The sequence below is a fragment of the Bombus bifarius genome, unplaced genomic scaffold (genome assembly GCF_011952205.1).
Source record: "Bombus bifarius isolate JDL3187 unplaced genomic scaffold, Bbif_JDL3187 scf7180000007996, whole genome shotgun sequence".
NCBI lineage: Eukaryota > Metazoa > Arthropoda > Insecta > Hymenoptera > Apidae > Bombus > Bombus bifarius.
Window position 1 is genome coordinate 833926 of NW_022884376.1, and position 18645 is coordinate 852570.

The 18645-nt window shown below is 41.2% G+C and overlaps 4 protein-coding genes and 1 non-coding gene across 6 annotated transcripts; 2 read left to right on the top strand and 3 right to left on the bottom strand.

Annotated features, from left to right (window-relative positions):
• Positions 1-145: 145 nt before the first annotated feature.
• Positions 146-1754, top strand: LOC117206123 (vesicle-trafficking protein SEC22b-B). Its single transcript, XM_033445159.1, has 5 exons — positions 146-391; positions 621-730; positions 798-958; positions 1053-1199; positions 1277-1754. Exons 1-5 carry the CDS (start codon positions 317-319, stop codon positions 1423-1425), a joined length of 642 nt encoding a protein of 213 aa, XP_033301050.1. The 5' UTR covers positions 146-316; the 3' UTR covers positions 1426-1754.
• Positions 1755-2031: 277 nt separating this feature from the next.
• LOC117206121 (box C/D snoRNA protein 1) lies at positions 2032-3767 on the bottom strand. The gene is made up of 7 exons (XM_033445157.1): positions 3681-3767; positions 3390-3571; positions 3242-3333; positions 2988-3166; positions 2708-2905; positions 2501-2625; positions 2032-2425 (listed from the first exon to the last, which is right to left on the bottom strand). The coding sequence occupies exons 1-7, from the start codon at positions 3698-3700 to the stop codon at positions 2196-2198; spliced, it is 1026 nt and encodes a 341-aa protein (XP_033301048.1). The 5' UTR covers positions 3701-3767; the 3' UTR covers positions 2032-2195.
• Positions 3768-3876: 109 nt separating this feature from the next.
• LOC117205999 (zinc finger CCCH-type with G patch domain-containing protein) lies at positions 3877-6463 on the bottom strand. The gene is made up of 9 exons (XM_033444908.1): positions 6251-6463; positions 5892-6116; positions 5712-5792; positions 5504-5644; positions 5206-5348; positions 4962-5140; positions 4621-4890; positions 4375-4554; positions 3877-4280 (listed from the first exon to the last, which is right to left on the bottom strand). Exons 1-9 carry the CDS (start codon positions 6299-6301, stop codon positions 3985-3987), a joined length of 1566 nt encoding a protein of 521 aa, XP_033300799.1. The 5' UTR covers positions 6302-6463; the 3' UTR covers positions 3877-3984.
• A 249-nt stretch (positions 6464-6712) lies between these two features.
• Trnam-cau lies at positions 6713-6785 on the top strand. Its single transcript has one exon. It is a non-coding gene; the product is annotated as a tRNA-Met (tRNA).
• Positions 6786-10491: 3706 nt separating this feature from the next.
• Positions 10492-13273, bottom strand: LOC117206027 (homeobox protein MSX-2). 2 transcript variants are annotated; one of them, XM_033444985.1, is made up of 3 exons: positions 12869-13267; positions 11797-12127; positions 10492-11728 (listed from the first exon to the last, which is right to left on the bottom strand). In XM_033444985.1, the coding sequence occupies exons 1-3, from the start codon at positions 12933-12935 to the stop codon at positions 11458-11460; spliced, it is 669 nt and encodes a 222-aa protein (XP_033300876.1). In that variant the 5' UTR covers positions 12936-13267; the 3' UTR covers positions 10492-11457. The 2 variants fall into 2 exon arrangements, with proteins under 2 accessions (XP_033300876.1, XP_033300877.1); XM_033444986.1 differs by having other exon boundaries at positions 11223-11728; positions 11797-12124; positions 12869-13273.
• Between the last annotated feature and the right edge of the window lie 5372 nt (positions 13274-18645).

Below are 18645 nucleotides of genomic sequence, written 5' to 3' on the forward strand. Positions count from 1 at the left end.
ACTGTATTATAACATTTTATTTTTAATATATAAAATTCTAGCATTTCAAGTTTGGTAATTATATTAGTCGTGGAATGTGAAAGCGATTAATAAAGAGGGAAACCACAGTTGCAATGTGTTCAATGGAAGCCTCGGAGTGTTCCACAGTGACTGCTGACGTGACGTGGTATGCCAGGAGTGGACATTTGATGAATCGGTCACACCGTGGCCAGTTTTGCGTAAATGGATCGCAGGTGGTGAAGAGACGATTATTTTGCAAAGATTTCATTATTTTTTTCTATATTTTCGGTGACAAGAGTAATTGATTTTTATCAAAATGGTGTTATTAACAATGATTGCGAGGATAGCAGATGGTTTGCCACTGGCAGCCACGATGCAAGAAGATGAACAGGTTAGAAAGCTGTTACGATGAAACGTCAATTTATGATTGAATTTTGAAAATTATTATTATATGAGTTCTATCTTTTTACATGACTTTTTTCTATATAACTATATGACTTTTAATTAATTCATACATAATTATTTACAATAATATGTAAAAATATATTAATTTTACTTATTAAAATGTAAGATTTTTGTTTATTGATTAAAATAATTAATAATTAATTAATGGTTTGTAGAGCGAGAGAAGAATTTTAGAATATCAGAACCAGGCAAAAATGTTATTTAGAAGATTAGAACCACAGTCTCCAGCTAGATGTACCATAGAAACAGGTCCATATTTATTCCAGTAAGTTTTTTCATGTTGTAATTGATAAATTATGTAATGATAAATTATCAGTTATTTCCATTTGCAGTTATTTAATTGAAAATGAAGTATGTTATTTGGTATTGTGTGAAAAAAACTACAGTAAACGGGCCGTATATAATTATCTTGAAGATATAGCGCAAGAATTTCATTCATCATATGGTAAACATGTCAATACAGTTACTAGGCCCTACAGTTTTATTGAATTCAGTATGTATTTTTCCTTTTCTTTTCTTTTACGTAATCTAATTTGTGTAGTACTTTCATACAATGTTTGTTTTCAATACAATGTTTAATTTCTTAGATACATACATCCAAAAAGCAAAGAAAGTTTTTTTGGATGGTAGATCAAGAAGAAATATGAATGCACTCAATAGTCAACTACAGGATGTGCAAAGAATCATGGTTCAAAATATAGATGATGTCTTGCAAAGGGGTACAGTTCTTTCAGGTAACAGTATAATAATAAATATTTAAACAAAATTTCTTATTTGAATACTTTTTACTCAATTATCATTTATCTTGCAGAGTTAGACACTAAAACACAAAATTTGACTATGCTGTCACAAAAATATAAAAAGGATGCAACTCATTTAAATAGCAAGTCCATGTATGTGAAAGCTGTGGCTGGACTTGTTGCGTTTTTGGTCTTCCTGCTATACTTTTTTATTCTTTAGTTTCTCAATCTATTTGAAAAGTTGGTTACAATTATGTAAAGACAATTAATGTTTCTCATCATGTTGCTTTTCCAAAATTAGCAAGTATTTTTTTTTTGTGAACTTACTTTTTCACATAATGTATCTAAATTTTAAATTCATCTGAAATTGGAAACAATGTACATATGTTGTATTCAGGCAAAAGCTAGTCGCACGGAATATAATGATACCCATACCATTCAAGACATTGTTCCATATATTGTCATACAGTAAATATAATGATTTTCTACATAATTAAGACAATGTATGACCATCTTTACTTCGGCTTAGTAAAAGATATCCTCTAACAAGTAAGACAATATGTATAGTCATGATTATTGTTATATTAAAAATTATTTTATTCTTATTACTTTATTTATAAGGCAAGGAAATTAATATTACATTCATATTTAAAGCTGTATTTTATTATTTAGACATATTATTTTACATAATTTACAGTAAAAACAAATTAGTTTTATTTATTCTTGTGATTGTATTATTCTCTGGAACATAAATGTTTATGTATTTACTTCTCTGGACGGGGAATCAATGAAGGTGTAACAATAGAATTTTTAACTTTCATTAATATTGTTCTATTTATATGTGATTCAGTTGAATCAGTCTATTGAAATATCGTACTTACAATAAAAGAAATTGAATTTGTACATCCACCTAAATTCACGCGAGGAAAATCACCGTAACTTACTTGAAAAATTTTTTACATGTACAAAATACCTTGTGTTCTATTATTGTTACATTCTAATTAATTCATCATAATCGGGTATATTGGAATTTGATAAACACTTGCTTCCTCGATCATTATTTGATCTTTCCTCATCAGATCCTGAGAATTCAGAATTAAAAAAATAATTTACAGTCGAATTTGTTTTTTCCTTCATATTTGTCTGATTGTATGCTCTTTTCCTCTTCCTTGATGCATTGTGATTATATTTATATTTTGAAGCATTTGCATCTTCGTCATCTGAAATATTATTTAATATATCCTGAAATTGATTGTAAGCTTAAAAACAATAAGAATTATGCATAAAATACATACCAGTATCTATAATTTCATACATATGTGAATGATCATTTAGAATTATATATAATGTTGGAAATTCAATTATGGTTTTATTTTCTAAATTTTCCTTTAAAGAAAGCCTAACATCCAATTCATAAAACCTAGATATTTTGTAGTAATAAAACACAATTTAGTTACTTACATTTTACTTGAATTTCAGGATACAGAATTAAGTGTACTTACTTTAAGTCTGATTTCACAACTTTTTCTGCCTTTAAAAGAATTTTTATTCCAGATAAACCTGCAGCCTGATAAAATTGTAGTCTCTCATTTAAACGTATTCTTAAATTTAATTCCTCTATATCATTTTTATTTTCTACAGATTTAGTGGGATCTAAGATCTCTTCTATAAGCAGTGATAATCTTGTGGATTCTAGAGCCCTATAATTATTACGATGCTATTATTATCAGTGAAATTAACTATAATGTACATATTGTATCAATGTAAGAAGAGGAATTCTACCTTTCTGTGACCCATTTTGTGCACTCTGCTTGAGGAAAAATCCATTCTATTCTCCAAAATAATTCACTAGTTTTCCAATTTAAATATGTCGTATTATTTTTGTGTCTACTAAAATGTTGTGGCATGAATTGCAAATTAACATTCCTCTTAAATGTAGCTGTTTTTAGTTTATTCAGATGCTATAAAGATAATAGTTATAATATAAGCATCGTATGTCATGTCGTGGAAGAAATAAGATAAATAATTTAACAAACCATTGGTAGATTAAGTTGTCGTGTACATTTTTTTAATGGATCTCTTTTCAATTGTTCAACTGTTCTACCAACTTCTTCGAGAAGCCTATAATCTGTAAAATAATTATTTTCAAAGAACTACGATGAATATGCGATTCGCAGAGCTTACCACTTAAAACATCCAAATCTGTGAATGATCTTAACGGTATAAATTTTGTTTTGTCTCGAATACCGTCACATTCCAGTTCTTTTTTATGAATATTTACACACTGAAGACAACAAGTTCTAACCTCACATTTTGGACACGTGTATTTTGCTTTATTTCCCCCACATACCTCACAATTTTCGAGCCTGTGAATAATATCAATTTTAGTCCATATTTATAAAAACTGAAAATTTTTAATCAACATGAGTATTATTAGAACACGGTAACTATCTTAATAATTAAAAAATGTCGTACTTGTCACTGAATGTGGCCATGTTGGAGTTCCCGCGTCAATAAACAAGGCAATCTATTGACAGACAAGCAAAGTAAAGTACAAACTGTTGTACTAAACTTATATAGAAACTTATATAGAAATTAAATGAATCATATAGCTATTACTACAGAGATATAAAATTAATCGTATACGATAGGCAAAAATTATTAATTAATGTTATATTATAAGGTTTATTTATTTATATTTTTTTTACACATAATAATTAATAGATACAATACATAAGCTAACTTTTTGTAGAAAGTTAAAATTGTAAATGTATGTACATCAAAATATTGATAATTTAGCTCTGTTTTTTCGTTGATCTTGTTCGGCAGCAATACTTTTTTCAGATGCTCTTAAACCAACAAGTTCTTTCTGTTTCTCATTATACTTCATTACAATATTATTATAATGAACACTTCCTTTTGTATGCCTCGACAATGATTCTTTCAATTTTGCCGATTCTCTTTCCAGTCTTAAAATATTTTCTCCAATTTGGAAACTTGCTACGTTTAGCTGTCGATTTGATTCTGTTTTAAGGCTACTTTTACCTTTTGAAATATTTCTTGCGTCCGATTTAGCTGCAAAAAATTATTTACAGATAACATACACCAAATGATAAATAATAAATGGTAGAGATAATATCTAGTGATAATAAAATTTTCTTAGACGTACGTTTATCACCCAAGGTTGCATTTATAAAATTAAACACATTGTTTTCTTCTCGTTCTTTTTCCCTCTGATACTGTTTTTGTCTTTGCTGTTCCAACTTCTGTTGTTGCTTTCGCATTCTACGTTCTACGGAGAATAAATTTTCATCCCCTCCGGCATTTTCTCGCAATTCCATACAATGATCTAAAACCACATTTTTTCATATACAAAGCATTTATATATAGAAACAATGATACAAAATATACATACCTAAAGATTTACCAGCTGGTAGTACCGTTGCTTCAACTGGTTCTATTCTGCCATCTGAATACTTTCCAAGACCAGTGCCCACTACATATCCCATTTGAGCCATTAATTTGCTACCTATCCCGCGCGTATGTTTTTCCCAATTTCCTAACGGCGTGTTGCTTTCGACCGTGAGAAGAGATTTATGAACTGTTTCTTCTCTAGGATACTCCGTTGAGTCACTTTCACCGTCGCTGTCTTCAGACGTATCTGACATTTCCAAATCGGCATCGTCTGTAACAATAAAGTGAAATAAATGTGAAAGAATAAAACTCGAATATACAATTACTTTGCAAGATACGTACCAAGCGGTAAAAGATCTTGTAAGAAAACTTCTACGATATTGCCGTTTGCTTCAAATTTAATTCTGAAAACATCTCCTTCTTTTTCTGGCATTTTTAATACGACGCACCTGTGCCATAATTGATTCTTTTGCTTTGCCAATACTCTACTACCCATCTTTATACTTTGAAAATCTGGTTCTCTGCAAATAAATATCATGCTGTTGATTTTTGTACGTTGCTATCGAACATCGACAGATTCATTTACCTATATTCTTGTATACTAGATAATGGCACCAATTCTCCATGCGAAAATCTACAATCTTCGTCAGAAAATTTACATTTCCCATCCAAATAATAAGGACACGGAAGCATTTCTTTATGCGTTGGATTTAGAAAAAATACCCTGACCTAGATAATAGCATATACATAAATCCTTAGAATTACATAATATGGATGTGGATAAAGGAAGTTATCTGTTCCCTGCTGACTTTGTTAGAAGGATACATTGGAATTAGCGATTAACTTAGATGTAATCGTAATTTTCGATCTAATTCTTTTCTCACCTTTATATCTTGCATATTTTTTATTTCTGTGCTGTCGTTCTGATAAACAGAACATATCATAGCATTATGATAACCAATGCCACCCCAACTGCTACCATGGGGAGCTCGACATTTCATGCCTTCAAGCTGCCTCAACTCATCCTACAAGATGAACTTCCACCGTATAATTGTGTCATTTCTATGCCATACAGAATACTTGCGTACTGACTTCTATGTTATTTGAAGCTCCGTCATCTTGTTTATCCGGCTCTTTACTCCGAGATTCGTTGGAAGTTTTCTCCAGTTCTGCCTAATGAATTTATATAGAACGAAATATTACTTTGCTGGATCTTTTATGTTTCCATCTTTTTCTTTTCTTTAATAATTTGCTCGTTGAAAGAAAAATCACCTTGAATAAGGCATATTCTTTTTCCATCGGATCGTCCATATCGTCGATATCGTCAATATCGTCATCATCGTCGTCGTCGTCTAAATCTTCGCTAGAAGTTTCAACACCTTGTAGACTTTTTTTTGTTAAAGCAATAAGCTCTTGTATGTCCGATTGTAAACTTAATAAATTCTCCCTATCCGCTTCTTGCGTAGTCACGGACAAAGTCGCTTGAACTTGAGCTAGCTGGTATGGCAAAACGATATTTAGAACAGAAAAATTAAGCGTACTCCATTAATTAAAAAATGAAGTAGGTATACGAGTTATTCGAAAGGTTATACGGTTTCCTTGTACAACGTCGATGAAATAGCAATTCATACCTGTTGTTCGTATTGTGCAATTGCTTCTCGTAAACTTTCAGTATCTGTCATATTACCCTATATTGTCTTACCCCTGCGTTGATTTAGAAGTTCTTGAAAAAGAGATCTCACAAAAACTGTTTTGACAGTTTACATTCAGGGTCCTTCCGTACTCTAGAATTTAACGATTGTACCACTACCAATATTAAAAAGCTCTAGTTTAAAGACCCTAAATCCTAATATCCATTATGTGGCGACATCTTGATCAAATTGCCATGAATCGTGATATTCTGATATTTGAAATACGTACATGTCACATATATTGGAGATTTACATGTATAATTTTACGTTCCTTTTACATATGTAATACCGATGAGTACAAAACGTTAAGAAGATAAATTTATAATATTAGTGTATTTAACATAATTTTAACGCGATTAAAAAGATAACTGAAAAATATTTAAGTAAAACCACCCTTCCGAAGCCTCGGTAGCGCAGTAGGCAGCGCGTAAGTCTCATAATCTTAAGGTCGTGAGTTCGATCCTCACCCGGGGCATTTATTTTTTTGAAATATGAAAGAAAAGTGAATGCTATGTTATTTTATATATCGATATAATCGAAATTAACAACGAATAAAAATATACTATTTTCAAATAATGAAGATTAGAACTTTCGTTGCTCTTAGATCGACGGAAACAATTGCTAGAAATATTAAGAGAGTGACACTCTTATAGGTACTAAATTGTCAAAAAGGTGTATAGCAAATATGTATAAGGAGTTGACGAGAGAAATAAGCGTCGTGGAGGGTAAAGACGCGCGGTTTTACGAACGGGAAACGGAGCAAGAGACAATTATGTAAATGTAACACTTGCCAGAGGGACTTGAGGCTTCTTGGAATTGAAATGCGGTAGTTAAAACGAGTTGTGAATTGTTTGTTGCCCTTTAGCAATACCACAATTTGCAAGCAAACAGCCCATTAAATTGAAGCTGCCATAGCCTCTATCTTTACACGGTGAATAGGTGTTGCGACCCCTCCGCTGGAATAAATCCACCGAAAGCGACGCACGGTTGCATCGTGTTCGACTAGCTTGTTCCTGCCATGCAACGCGAACGAATATCGACGCGTTAAATGACGATAGCGTGTTGCTTTGAAAATCTACTCGAATCTGGAAAAGTTAGATCGATGGCCTCTGCTTAAGAAACGTCTAGCTCTCTGTTTGCAAAATCTTCGAGCCTAGAAGTTTCTCGAGAAACGATATTGGAAAAAGAAGCAATTTTCGACATTGGGGAATGAAAAGCAATTCGGATAGAACGAGTAGACCAGGATGCGATCGTGTCGCGCTTATCGTATTTTCAGGGTGATTATACGTTGGCGGATATCGGCGAGCCGTGGTAAAAAAACAGGAGAAGAGGTGGAGAAGGTTGGTCGGGAGAAGAGAGCCGGATCCGCATTTTCGCGGGTTATTTTATGCGGCTGCTATGCATCCGTTACGTATAAATGCAGAGACGCGGCCCGATTTGCAGGTGCACAGCAGGCTCGTTGCAAGCGCGGTTGATTCCGCGTTGATTCAGGCCGTATTCAGTGCATCGAGTCCCGCGATGAAAAGGCGTTCCGCTTTCTGAATATATTCCAATTAAAAAGTCGGAGCTTCGTTACACTCGGCCCTGCCCGCGTACACTCTGCACCCTGCACCTTGCACCCTCCATCGCTCTCGCCTTTATCTTTCTCGTTTTCTGTCCTCCTCTCTTTTTCCGCTCATCCTTGCTTCTTGCGATTCCATCTTTCCCCCCATTCTCCTCCGCTAGCCTCGTCACAGTCGACTCCTTTTACTTCTGCTTTTTGCCTTCCACCAACGGAGCCACGATCCCTTTTCGCTACTCTCCTCCATTTCCCTCTCTTCCTCGGTTTCTCCAGCAATTACTCCGCCGTTTTTTTTCCCTCTAAAGAATTTCGCTCCTCCTTTCGGCGTTCGCCTCGCCCCCTTACTCGTCCTTGTTTATCATCGGCATCCGCGCCTACCCTTTGCTTCCATTTTAAACGAGGTTCTGCTTTCTCGACTACGTCTTTTCCCATCTCGCCGATTTTCACAGTCTTGGAAATAACCGTGTATCCTAGAACGATTCGGCCTTCTCTCGTAAGAAAGGAATGTGCTTTTCTGCTCGTCGTCGGTAGAACGATATCGGAGATACCGTTAATCACCGATCGGAAGAATCGCGTTAAAAGGCACGTGGTTATAGGCGAGAGGGTGCGGGTTTCAAAGGTGTATGTAAGAGCAGGAACGATTTCGAAGACACGCAGGGAGGCCTCCCGTTGAAGTATTTAACGACGCCGTTCTCGGTCGGGCAGGAGGGAGACGCGCATCGTAAACCGAAGAGGGATAAGAAGCGCGTGTCCAAGTGCCAACACGACTTACGCACGTATGCACGCGCGTCCACGATTCGCTCAACGACAATACGCACGTGGCCGAGTGCACGCGACGCCACTTCTCTCTTATCCCAGGATATCTCGTTCGAGTCCCTGCGTACGCGACTCCTTTGCACTGGATTCACCGAGGATCCTCTATCGCGGCCGTTTCAATAGAGAATAGACGATTCGAATCGAGCCAGTGATCCACGAGTAAATTACGGCCGTTTACACGATTCAAACGCACTCGAACGTACTCGAATCTTCGTCTATATGTGTATAACGCGATAATTCTATGTTCGTTTGTCGAACCAATTATTTTATAATTTTTCCGATCGTCCAATTATCTGAGAAATCTCATTAGACTCGTTTCAGAAATCTGTTCGTAGGCGAAAGTGCTTTCGAAGAAGCAGGTATTTCTCTTGAAAGAGATGTATCGCGGTGATGGCGACACGCGGGTCCACTTAAGAACGCGTTAAGAGACGAAATTAGAAGCGTTCGTGGGACGTCGTCGGGGACAATACGCGTGGCAGGAAATTATTACGAATAATATCCGATTCATTATAGCGAAGTAATTACGCGTGAGAGATTCCCGGCTTCATCCGCGGCACGGCAAGCTCGCGGCGAACGGAGAGAAGCAGAAAGAGGTAAAAAAGGGGGACGAACGTGGCAAGAATTCTTCCTTCACTCGCGTGATTTCACGCTCGGCTAGATGTGTCTCTGTTTTTTCTTTTTTATTATTCGACGTCCAGACGCGGAAGGTCTGCTGGTTTATTTCGTTCTGAATGAACCCGAAAGAAGCGCGTCTCCCATTCCGGCTTCCCTCTTCCCTTTTTCTTCGTCGTTTTCGCGGCGCAACTCGACGAGAGAAAGTTGACGATTCGCGGTTGCACGACTCGTCGTCGTCGTCGCGCAACAATTTCTTCTTATCAAACGAAACGTCCTTGCGCGCTTCACGAGTCCTTTGAACTTTCCACGCGCCTTTTCCCCCAATTATGCTTCCATTCATCTCGTCGCGATACACCGCGACTTCTTAGGATTTCGCCGTTCGATTTCGAAGAAAATCAAAGAGAATCGTTTCAGAGAAATTCGATCTCCCGTGGAGTGTCTTTCGATAACGTTCGCCAACGCTACCAAAGGAGAGTGATTAACGACGTCGTTGCGCGAGATCGTTCGAAATTCGCTTAATGCAGTCTAATCATCCGTGTAAAGAGATCGTGCACTTTTCGTTCTCCTCTTCTCGATTCCTCCCTCTCTCTCGTTCTTCTCACTTTTTCTCCAATTAACGATAGAGTCCGCGATCGGCTGGCGAAAAAATCATCCTGACGATCGCGACCGTTCTCTCCGCGATCTTTCTCTTTTCCTTCGTCCTTCTCCTTCTTTCGCACGCTTTCTCGCACAGGTATATACTCGTTCTCGCTCTTTCTCGTCGATTCCGTTCAATTAAATCCGCCAGCCAATTCCAGCCACGAGTGCCAGCACCACTCGACTTGTATCGGTTTCAGCCAATTACTTTCTGCCGGGGTTTGCGAATCGCTGTTTCTGGCCACGTGCCCATTGTCACGCGCGAATTGGTCTTCCCGATACGGGGCTCGTTACTGTTGCCGTTTGTCCAAATAAAAAAGCCCGATTTTCGTTTCCGTGTGTGCACACGTTCTTTCGCGATATCGTCTGTGACGGACGGAAAAACAACCGTCGTTCCCCGTTGATCTACTCTCGATTCGTCGTGGTAAACTCGATGTTTACCACAGCGTGAAAAGAACAAATAAAACGGACGAGAATCGAGAAAATCTTGTTCGATATCGTTGAAAACGAAAGCAACTGCGTGGCGCGTGAAAGGAACAATTACAAGGCGGTGTTTTTGTTCGATAATAATTTATTTATCTACAAGAATTCATCGGTTGACGAAAAATCGTCGACTAACTGGAGAAAGTGATGGATTATCAGCGGTGAACGTTAGCGAACTAGATCTCTAAGTGAAAATTGGCCAGTGATTGCGGGAAACAGGGGAAAACGGTTGTACCGCGGAGCATCGCACGCGTCCTAGTAAACGTCGTTTTCGCCCGTTTCCCGGTTACAGTTACCTAAGATCCTATGACACATCTACGGAATTCGACTCGCTATCGACTCAACTAGATTTCTTCGTTCGTTCCGAGTAAAAGGAACATGTTTCCGAACCTGGATATTACGGGTTTGTTCTTGTTTAAACTGGAACAGGCGAAAGTTCGTGGAACGATGGAAACAGATCCTCGAAACACCTGGATTTCCGATATCGTTTCGTTCATCCCTTCCCCTTTCGACGTCGCGAACGAAAACAAAGCGACTACGACTACCGACCAACTTCGTAATTACATATGTACACTGTTTCGCATGCAGGAATTAGCTCTCGGAAACAACTCGAAAGCGGAGCACGGAATCTTCGAAGAGTTCCATCCCAGGAAGGGAGTCGCGAAGAACTCCTGAAACCGCGTTTACATCCGCGTTTCGTGGTTCACGCGCACTTCACTGTATCGGAGGTAGCAGCGCGCGATGTTTTGTACCAGGATACGATCGAACTAGCGGTCGCGAGACTTTTTTCGCGTACACGTCCGATGTAGCGAAACGCAGGCCGAAGAATTCGACGGAAAAGAACAGCGACTGCCGCGAACCATTGCGATTCACGATCGGGAGTTCGGGCACATCGAGGTCCGATCGGATCCATCGGCGATGGTGGTTCCACCGGTGGTTCGGAATCGTCCGAAGCGGACGTTTCGAAGAGAGAAGGGCTGCCGACGCCGGCGGCCAGAAGGCAGAAACGATCCTGAAACCGCGGCGTTCGGCCGGGTTAAAGGGGACATCCGTGAACGTAAGTGACGTTTCGGAAGAGGGCTGCGGCCGTGGAGAGAAACGCGGCCGTGGAAGCGGTGGACGGCGCCGGCGGCGGTGGCGGTGGAGGCGGATGACTCTGCGTTTGGGTCTGAGCGTTGTAAGGCGGACAATAAGCGTCTATGCTGCCATGATGGAGTCCTACTCCTCGCACGAGCAGCTCCTTTTCCACCGTAGCTTGATGTCGAAGTTGTTCCAGTCGCAGTTGGTTCTGTCGCTTCCATTTCGTTCTGTGGCAAAAGGTTGCGTTTCAACGAATTGTCGAACGAGATAGCCGTAAAAGTAAAAATAAAACGACCTTCTGTTCTGGTACCAGGTTTTCACTTGCGTCTCGGACAGCGACAACGCGTCGGCGACGTCGCTGCGATCCGCCACGCTCAGATACTTTTGACAGCGAAACTTTCGTTCCAGATAAGCGAGTTGAGCGTGGGTGAATGCCGTTCGCCTTCTTCTGGGCTTTCTGCCGCTTGGAGGACCGCTCGTCGTGCCGCAGGACTTGCCGGAAGTCGCTGGTGCCGGCGATGGCGACAGAGCCGGCGGAGGACTCTCCAGTCGGGTGCAAGGGCTACTTCCTGGGTCGATCGTGTCCTCGGAATCGGAATGTACGGCAGAATCGTCCTCCGAATCTTCTGAAACAACGTAACGTTTAGTTGTACGCGCGTGCACGAGTCAAATCACACGCGCCAGTTGTTACGCGAACTAAATTCCACGAAATCCGATCCAATCTGCGTTCCAATCGATCTGCGTTCTGCTGCGTTCCCATTAGCCGAGAAATAGATTCAAAGCCTATTACGCGAACAATGCCGACAAATCCTCGGCTGATCGGACGATCGCGATTGCTTTTGGTTAACGGTAAACGATCTCAATTACAAGAACGGTCGGTGTCCGATCGTGATTGGCCAATAAAGGCGTCGAGACGCAGCAGGACGCGATAATCGTCGACGACGAACGGCGAAAATTCGCACTAACGAGAACTAACGAATCCTTCCGCAGCTCGGACCATCTGTAGGATCGTGGATAATGGGGCGCTACCCTGTCGGGGCGCTTGGCTAAAATTAATAGGGCCGCTCTGCGGGATACCGTGTAACGAGAATCCTGGCGACAAGCCACGCGACCGCTATCGCGTACAATAAAAATCTTGACTTTTTAATTACTCAGCCTCGAACCGAGTCAGGGATTCGTTAGCGCGCTGCAAACTTTTTTGCTTAATTTTTTTCTTCGAGAAATCTCGATTTTCCGGAAGAAAAATCGCGCAAGAAAAAAGACGATAAGATTACTTATACGTGGCGCAAAGATTCCGCGTACACAGATGATATTTAAAGAACGACACTATAGATCGAAGAAGGGGCGATTTGTACGATTAAACTCACCGTGCACCCGCTCGGACAGAACATCTCCCAGAAGATCCCTTATAAGAAACGACTTGTGCTCCTGCATCGTTACACCTTGACGAGAAAAACGAACGAAACGACCGTGGGAAACGACGATTCCGCTTAGAGGACGAGGATCGCGCGAACCAGCTGAGCCGGAAACGTTTGTCGGCGCGAGAACACCTCAGTTACGGACGAGTCGAGTTTCATGCTAACGTGTGGACGCTCGGCGTCGTTCTGCGTCGTCGAGGATCACGGGGGATGACCGGATGTGCCTGTCCGAGCCTGGTATCGTCGTCATACTCCTTGACAGGCGCACGTTGCTGAATATCAAGGTGGGGGTGGAGGAAGAGTTACCACGCGGGTTAGGCCTGGGGTTGCGTCGAACGAGCCCCGCGCCACCCCGCTCCAATTAATCCGCCCGTTTATTTTGAACGGACTGTCTAATGCTCGCGCGATTTCGCAGCCATTTTGGAGGTGGTAGCGCCACGCCACCCCCGTACCGTGTCCGCGGCGACTAGCCGATTGGTCGAGCTAACTCGACGTCGAGGGGTGGAAGTCGCGACGGCTCGACGTCGATTGGTCGATGAAAAGCGGCTTGCGCAAAGGGGGTTGGCTCCAGCGACAACCCTTACGAAACACACGGACGAGGTGCAACGAGAACCGAACGGCTTCGTGGGTGGCAGGATCTCGGTGCACGCTTCGTGAAAAGCGTACGGCCTGACGAGCATCGAACTCCGAAAAGGAGGGAACGAGGGGCAGAAAGTCATTGGCGAGCGATTACCGCGAAACGAGAGGAACAAATTGGATGTGAAACGTTTCTCCTGGTATAGAGAACGCGTCGCTCGCCGCGATATCGTGATTGTTCTCCCCGGGGGCGGCTTAACGGTCGCGTTTTCTCGCCTTCTCTCTGCGCTCCCTTTTCCCTTTTCCGGCTCTGGCTTTTCCGCGCCGCGAGTCAACATCGCCCGCAAAAAACGAAAATCCCAAACAAATCTGGCAACGCGATTTTCCATTTTTCTACGCGATATTTCTATCTATCCGAGTTTTGTGGTTTCTCCGTTTCTTCGTTGACTTTATCCCTCCCTCTTCCTTCTCCCTTTGTGGCTCCTTTTTTTCCTCCGATAACGTATAGAATTCGAGCAAGATTCGGTGCAGATTCTAACGAAGTCAATTTGCTGGGCGAAAGATCGGTAAAGAAGGTGGCGCAAGGTGCAACGCGAATGCGCAGGCATTTGCATAAATACGGTGCTCGCAATTTGCCGAACCCTCGCCGGCCCGCTTCGTCATCTTCTACAGCTAGTATGTGAGCGTAAATATGCATGATGCATAAAACCACCAATCCTCGACACCGCCTATCCCCTTTCACTCCCTTTTCTTCGTTCTCGGCTTTTGCAGCGCCCCGTTAGTCTATTCACCGCGTCGCTACTTATCTTCCTGTGGTATTCCTGCGACTCTATGGTCCCGCATCTACTGCTTTCTATACCTAAATATTTCGCGTCCTGCAAAATCATCCACGCTGAATTCTCGTCGATCTAGAATAAAAACACGCGGTGTGCCGCACCTATGTACACGGCCAGCCCTTTTACATCCGCAAATAGCACGCCAACCTTCTATTCCTTTCGCATTGCTTAATTAACGAATTCCCCGAATCTCTCCTCCATCGTCTCTCCTCGATCTCTCTTTTCCTATGCACTTTCGCGTCTTTGTAATTCCGTTAAAAATAAATTTTAATAAGTCACAGTGCTTTTCAATCGCAACAACTATCGCGATATCTCGTTTAAAGTCATCTTTCTTTCGAATATCGTCCGAAAGGGTCTCGTTATAACGAGTATATAAATAAATATTTAGTCTATCGACCGGTGACGAAACGTAAGAAGAACGGGGGGGAGGCGGTCGTGCAATTTTCGGCAACGCGACGTCGCGTGGCGTCGCATAAATGCGACGTGCAGAAAGAAGGAGAGTCGGCGTGTATACAGGCTGGTATTTTAATGGCTCGCCTCGTGGCCTCGAGTTTGCGTGCTGGCACCTGTAAGCGGAACCCTCGCCGATGTGCCCCTAGAGTCGGACACGATGGGGCGCGTTTGTGAATTCATTAAGATTAACGTATGCAGGGAATTAATTCAAGGGGCAGCAAAGCGGCTGGCCGTCTTCTTCGTGCTGCTCGCTGAAAAAGGACCTCGGAATCGCGGAAACGCCGGAATAAATGCATGAAGGCGGGATAAATCGAGTGGCGTTGAGCTGCGAAAACAAAGATGCTCGTGATAATTTTGGTGACTAGCGGCTCTTCGCCGGACGATTTTTAACGCGACACCGAGCTTCCTTCGATCGAATTGGAATAACAATCGTCCCTGTTTCCCCCGATATCTCGCTTCAGAGGTGTTAATTATCGAATCTGAAACTGTGTCGTCGATTATATGTACGCGTATGTTCGTGTGTGTGTGTGATTAACGAGGGCACTGTATAAATTTTAACCGAGTAATTTCTTGCGCCAAGAGAGTAGCACGGTTGATCGCATCTGTCGCGATTTAGACAACGGAAATAAATCAATGGAAATTAGAGCGGAGGGTTTGATTCGAATTACCTCGAAATCACCGCCCCTTGTCGGCTGATTGTTATCGGTAATTTGCAATATTTGTTCCCCTTTGGGACGCGAAATTTCATCTGGATGCAGCCACCTCTGGCCGCGTTGGACAAATAGGATTCGATTCGGGGTGAATTTGTCTTTCCGATCTTGTGGGGGAACGCTCACAGATCAGAGATAGAAACGCGTTCAATTACACTTCCCGCTGCGTATCGAGATTACCTAATGAACGACGTACGTAATAGCTATGCAAATAATACGCTTTGATTCGTTTAATCTCGTAATACGTACCGTAATGCGTATACAGCGGTATAAAAAATATACAGATTTATTGGTAAAAAGTGTATCATCGCCTATTTGTATAAAAGTTAGAAATTGTTAGATAGAAATTGTAAAAGATTTTGCGCGTCATCATCGATCCTCCCGATCGAATGTACCGTCGCATATACCGTGCCAATTTTAATACACGTACCGAATCGTTCTAATTGCGGTATATCTTCTTCTTTCGAAAACGAACGTTTATCCTGCCAAGAAAAAAAGGACATAATGCTATTTGCAAGGAGTTACAATAAAAATAACGAACAAAAGTTAACAAACAAAAACCTTGTACGCTAGACAAAATGCTCCAGCACTGAAGTACTGTATTGTGCGATACAGCACGGGAATTACATAGTTAGTCTTCGGTATGGTACGAGTTAGAAAAAGGAAAAGTCCTACGTTATTATTGCTACGATGCTGAATCAAATACTTGTGGCGATCTATGTGTGATTTAAGACTAAATATAACCTAGCGTGTATGGCGACTTACGTGTATCTTGGTATTGAAGTGTAAATCCGACGAGCGTACGATAATAATCGTTAATATCGTGTGGGTTTGATACACGTATTTAAACTCGTGATATGTACATTAGCAGCGGTGGCTCGCGAGGATTTGTACTGTGACAATAAAAGCAAAAAAGATAGAGATGGATTGAGAAAATTAGATCATTAATGAAACTAAAGGTACTTGTTACATAAAATACCATCGAGCGGTATTGTATTACAAACAGGAAAATAACAGTTTTTAGATAAATGTTTATGTACGTATGCATCCATATGCAATACAGAAATTTAATAGCGACGATAATAAAAGAGCAACTTATACCAGACTGGCACTGCTGTGCTACGACTTTTATGAACGAGCCGTCATATACGGTAACTACGAGTAAATAACGGAACGCAGAATGTGAGAAAATATGCGAGGGATCTAAATGCAAGAAAGAAGTAAAATTATGAATTAAGAAGATTTCTTAAATATTCCATTCTCCTCGACGGAAGAAAATTACATTACGTTTTACTTATTTTACTCGCATTTATCTGCACATTGACGAGTATACCTTTACGATGTATACCTTTTTTTAAATCAATTATTGAATTGTATTTAATTATCTTTGTTTGTTCTCTTAACGAATTCGTACATAATATCGAAGCCAATGAAACGACTACTTACGAGAAACATTTATTGGGACTTAAGGGTCCGCGTTACCTAGTGGCGCACTTACGATTCGATAATTTTTGATACCAACGTGTTGCTTCGATCATGTTTCCGCGATATCAGAATCTATCGTAGGAATAAAGTTTTACCGTTACAATACGATAACATGTAATTTCTTTCATCTTTTTTTATTTCCCGATAGTATTTAATAAAAAGTTTCTTGTATCTTCCTACGAGAGCCTACTTATCTACTAAAATTCGCGCGTCGATTACTTTTCACACAATATCGGATGCGCCGGGCAGAACAAAGCGTCGTAATTATTCGAGAAAAGGTTTCGTTGCCGTGGAAGGTGCGCGAGTGTGAATCAAGTTGGCGCGAGCGAGACGAAGCGAAGTTTTATCCGGCGAAAGTTACCGAGTCCGAATGATTATCAATAATAGATAGTCGCGATCGAGTCGAGACGAATTGGTAAATACGGATAAAAAAAACAGTGAAGGGGATCACGGTGAAGCGATTTAGAACAGTGAGAGCCGAAGAGCGAGTCGCGAGTCCAGGATGGGAGGGGTAGAAGGGGTTGGCGGATCAAAACCACGATGCCGCGAGGGCTTCGAAATCGTTAACAATCGCGGGAAAAGCAAAATCCATTGAGGTGCGACCACGCGTGTGAATATAACTGTCGATCTGAATATTCTGCGCGCGGAGCAGCATCGTCCAGTGCCGTATTCGCGAAAAACGAGAGGGAAGCCAGCTCGTTTTCCATTCAGAAAGAAAAGGGTGTGATCGAAACGAACGACTCTGTTTATAGCGACTAACAATTCTACTCGATGCTTCGATGTTTCGATGTTTCGATGTTTCGATGTTTCGATGCTTCGATGCTTCGATGTTTCCACGTATCGGATCTGCCTTGCTTCCGGCGTGTTTTACCGTCTATATCTTTCTTTTTTCCTGCTCGAGCATCTTTTTTAAATCGCAAGAACGGTCGATTCTTAAGCTGCTCGACCAATGGTATAAAGACTGATTCTCGTGGTGTTTTCCTCTCGAGAAAAAATGTACGCGAATAAAAGGGAAGATGAAAGACGGTAGGGTGTATTTGCTTGGTCCATTTCTACGAGACCATGGATTAAAGACGGTAAAAGGGCTCGGTGTATACGTTCTCGTTTCTCCTCGAATGTATCAGCATTTATTTGTACCCTCCTTTTCAGCCGCTTCTCATCGTTTCTATACGTCTTTCACTAACAACGCTCCGCAACGTTTCCAAGACACCGAGGCGCGTTATTTCAGAGACAAAAAGAAGAATCAGAAGCTCGGCGATTTACCCGCCTTTCTGTTACATTAAACGCGAACGCGAACACAAAATACCACATATTTTCTCAGCAAGGTATAATCGTTGCTTCAAACGAGTACTCCTACATATTGTAGTTTGCTTAATTAGTCTCGTCGAATTTGTATCCTTTGTGAAGTAGTTTGGAGGTCGGTAATTTGAGAAGTTGACGAAGAAACGTCGTATGTCGATTCGCTAAGTAGAAACAATTGGAAAGTTTGTCGAAGTATACGGGGGAAAATTCGGCAGAATTCCGTAGCTGGGTATACAGCCTATTGTGTTTCTTCTTTCGCGCAGAGCAGGAGACACTCTCGAAGAATGATGGTTATGGGAAAAAGAGTGCTTGAACACGGACGTTGGTCAGGCTCCCGCGGTTCCAATTACGATTGAAAGGCGGC

Excerpts from the sequence above, each read along its gene's own strand:
- LOC117206123 (XM_033445159.1), top strand. The coding sequence starts at position 317 with ATGGTGTTATTAACAATGATTGCGAGGATAGCAGATGGTTTGCCACTG. Across the intron at positions 392-620 it reads CGATGCAAGAAGATGAACAG|AGCGAGAGAAGAATTTTAGA; the intron begins GTTAGAAAGCTG and ends AATGGTTTGTAG. Across the intron at positions 1,200-1,276 it reads AAGGGGTACAGTTCTTTCAG|AGTTAGACACTAAAACACAA; the intron begins GTAACAGTATAA and ends TTTATCTTGCAG.
- LOC117206121 (XM_033445157.1), bottom strand. The coding sequence starts at position 3,700 with ATGGCCACATTCAGTGACAA. Across the intron at positions 3,167-3,241 it reads GACAACTTAATCTACCAATG|CATCTGAATAAACTAAAAAC; the intron begins GTTTGTTAAATT and ends TTATCTTTATAG. Across the intron at positions 2,626-2,707 it reads GTTGTGAAATCAGACTTAAA|GTTTTATGAATTGGATGTTA; the intron begins GTAAGTACACTT and ends CAAAATATCTAG.
- LOC117205999 (XM_033444908.1), bottom strand. The coding sequence starts at position 6,301 with ATGACAGATACTGAAAGTTTACGAGAAGCAATTGCACAATACGAACAA. Across the intron at positions 5,141-5,205 it reads TCTAGTATACAAGAATATAG|AGAACCAGATTTTCAAAGTA; the intron begins GTAAATGAATCT and ends ATTTATTTGCAG. Across the intron at positions 4,555-4,620 it reads ACCAGCTGGTAAATCTTTAG|ATCATTGTATGGAATTGCGA; the intron begins GTATGTATATTT and ends ATGTGGTTTTAG.
- LOC117206027 (XM_033444985.1), bottom strand. The coding sequence starts at position 12,935 with ATGCAGGAGCACAAGTCGTTTCTTATAAGGGATCTTCTGGGAGATGTT. Across the intron at positions 12,128-12,868 it reads TCTGTCCGAGCGGGTGCACG|AAGATTCGGAGGACGATTCT; the intron begins GTGAGTTTAATC and ends ACGTTGTTTCAG. Across the intron at positions 11,729-11,796 it reads ACCTGGTACCAGAACAGAAG|AACGAAATGGAAGCGACAGA; the intron begins GTCGTTTTATTT and ends CTTTTGCCACAG.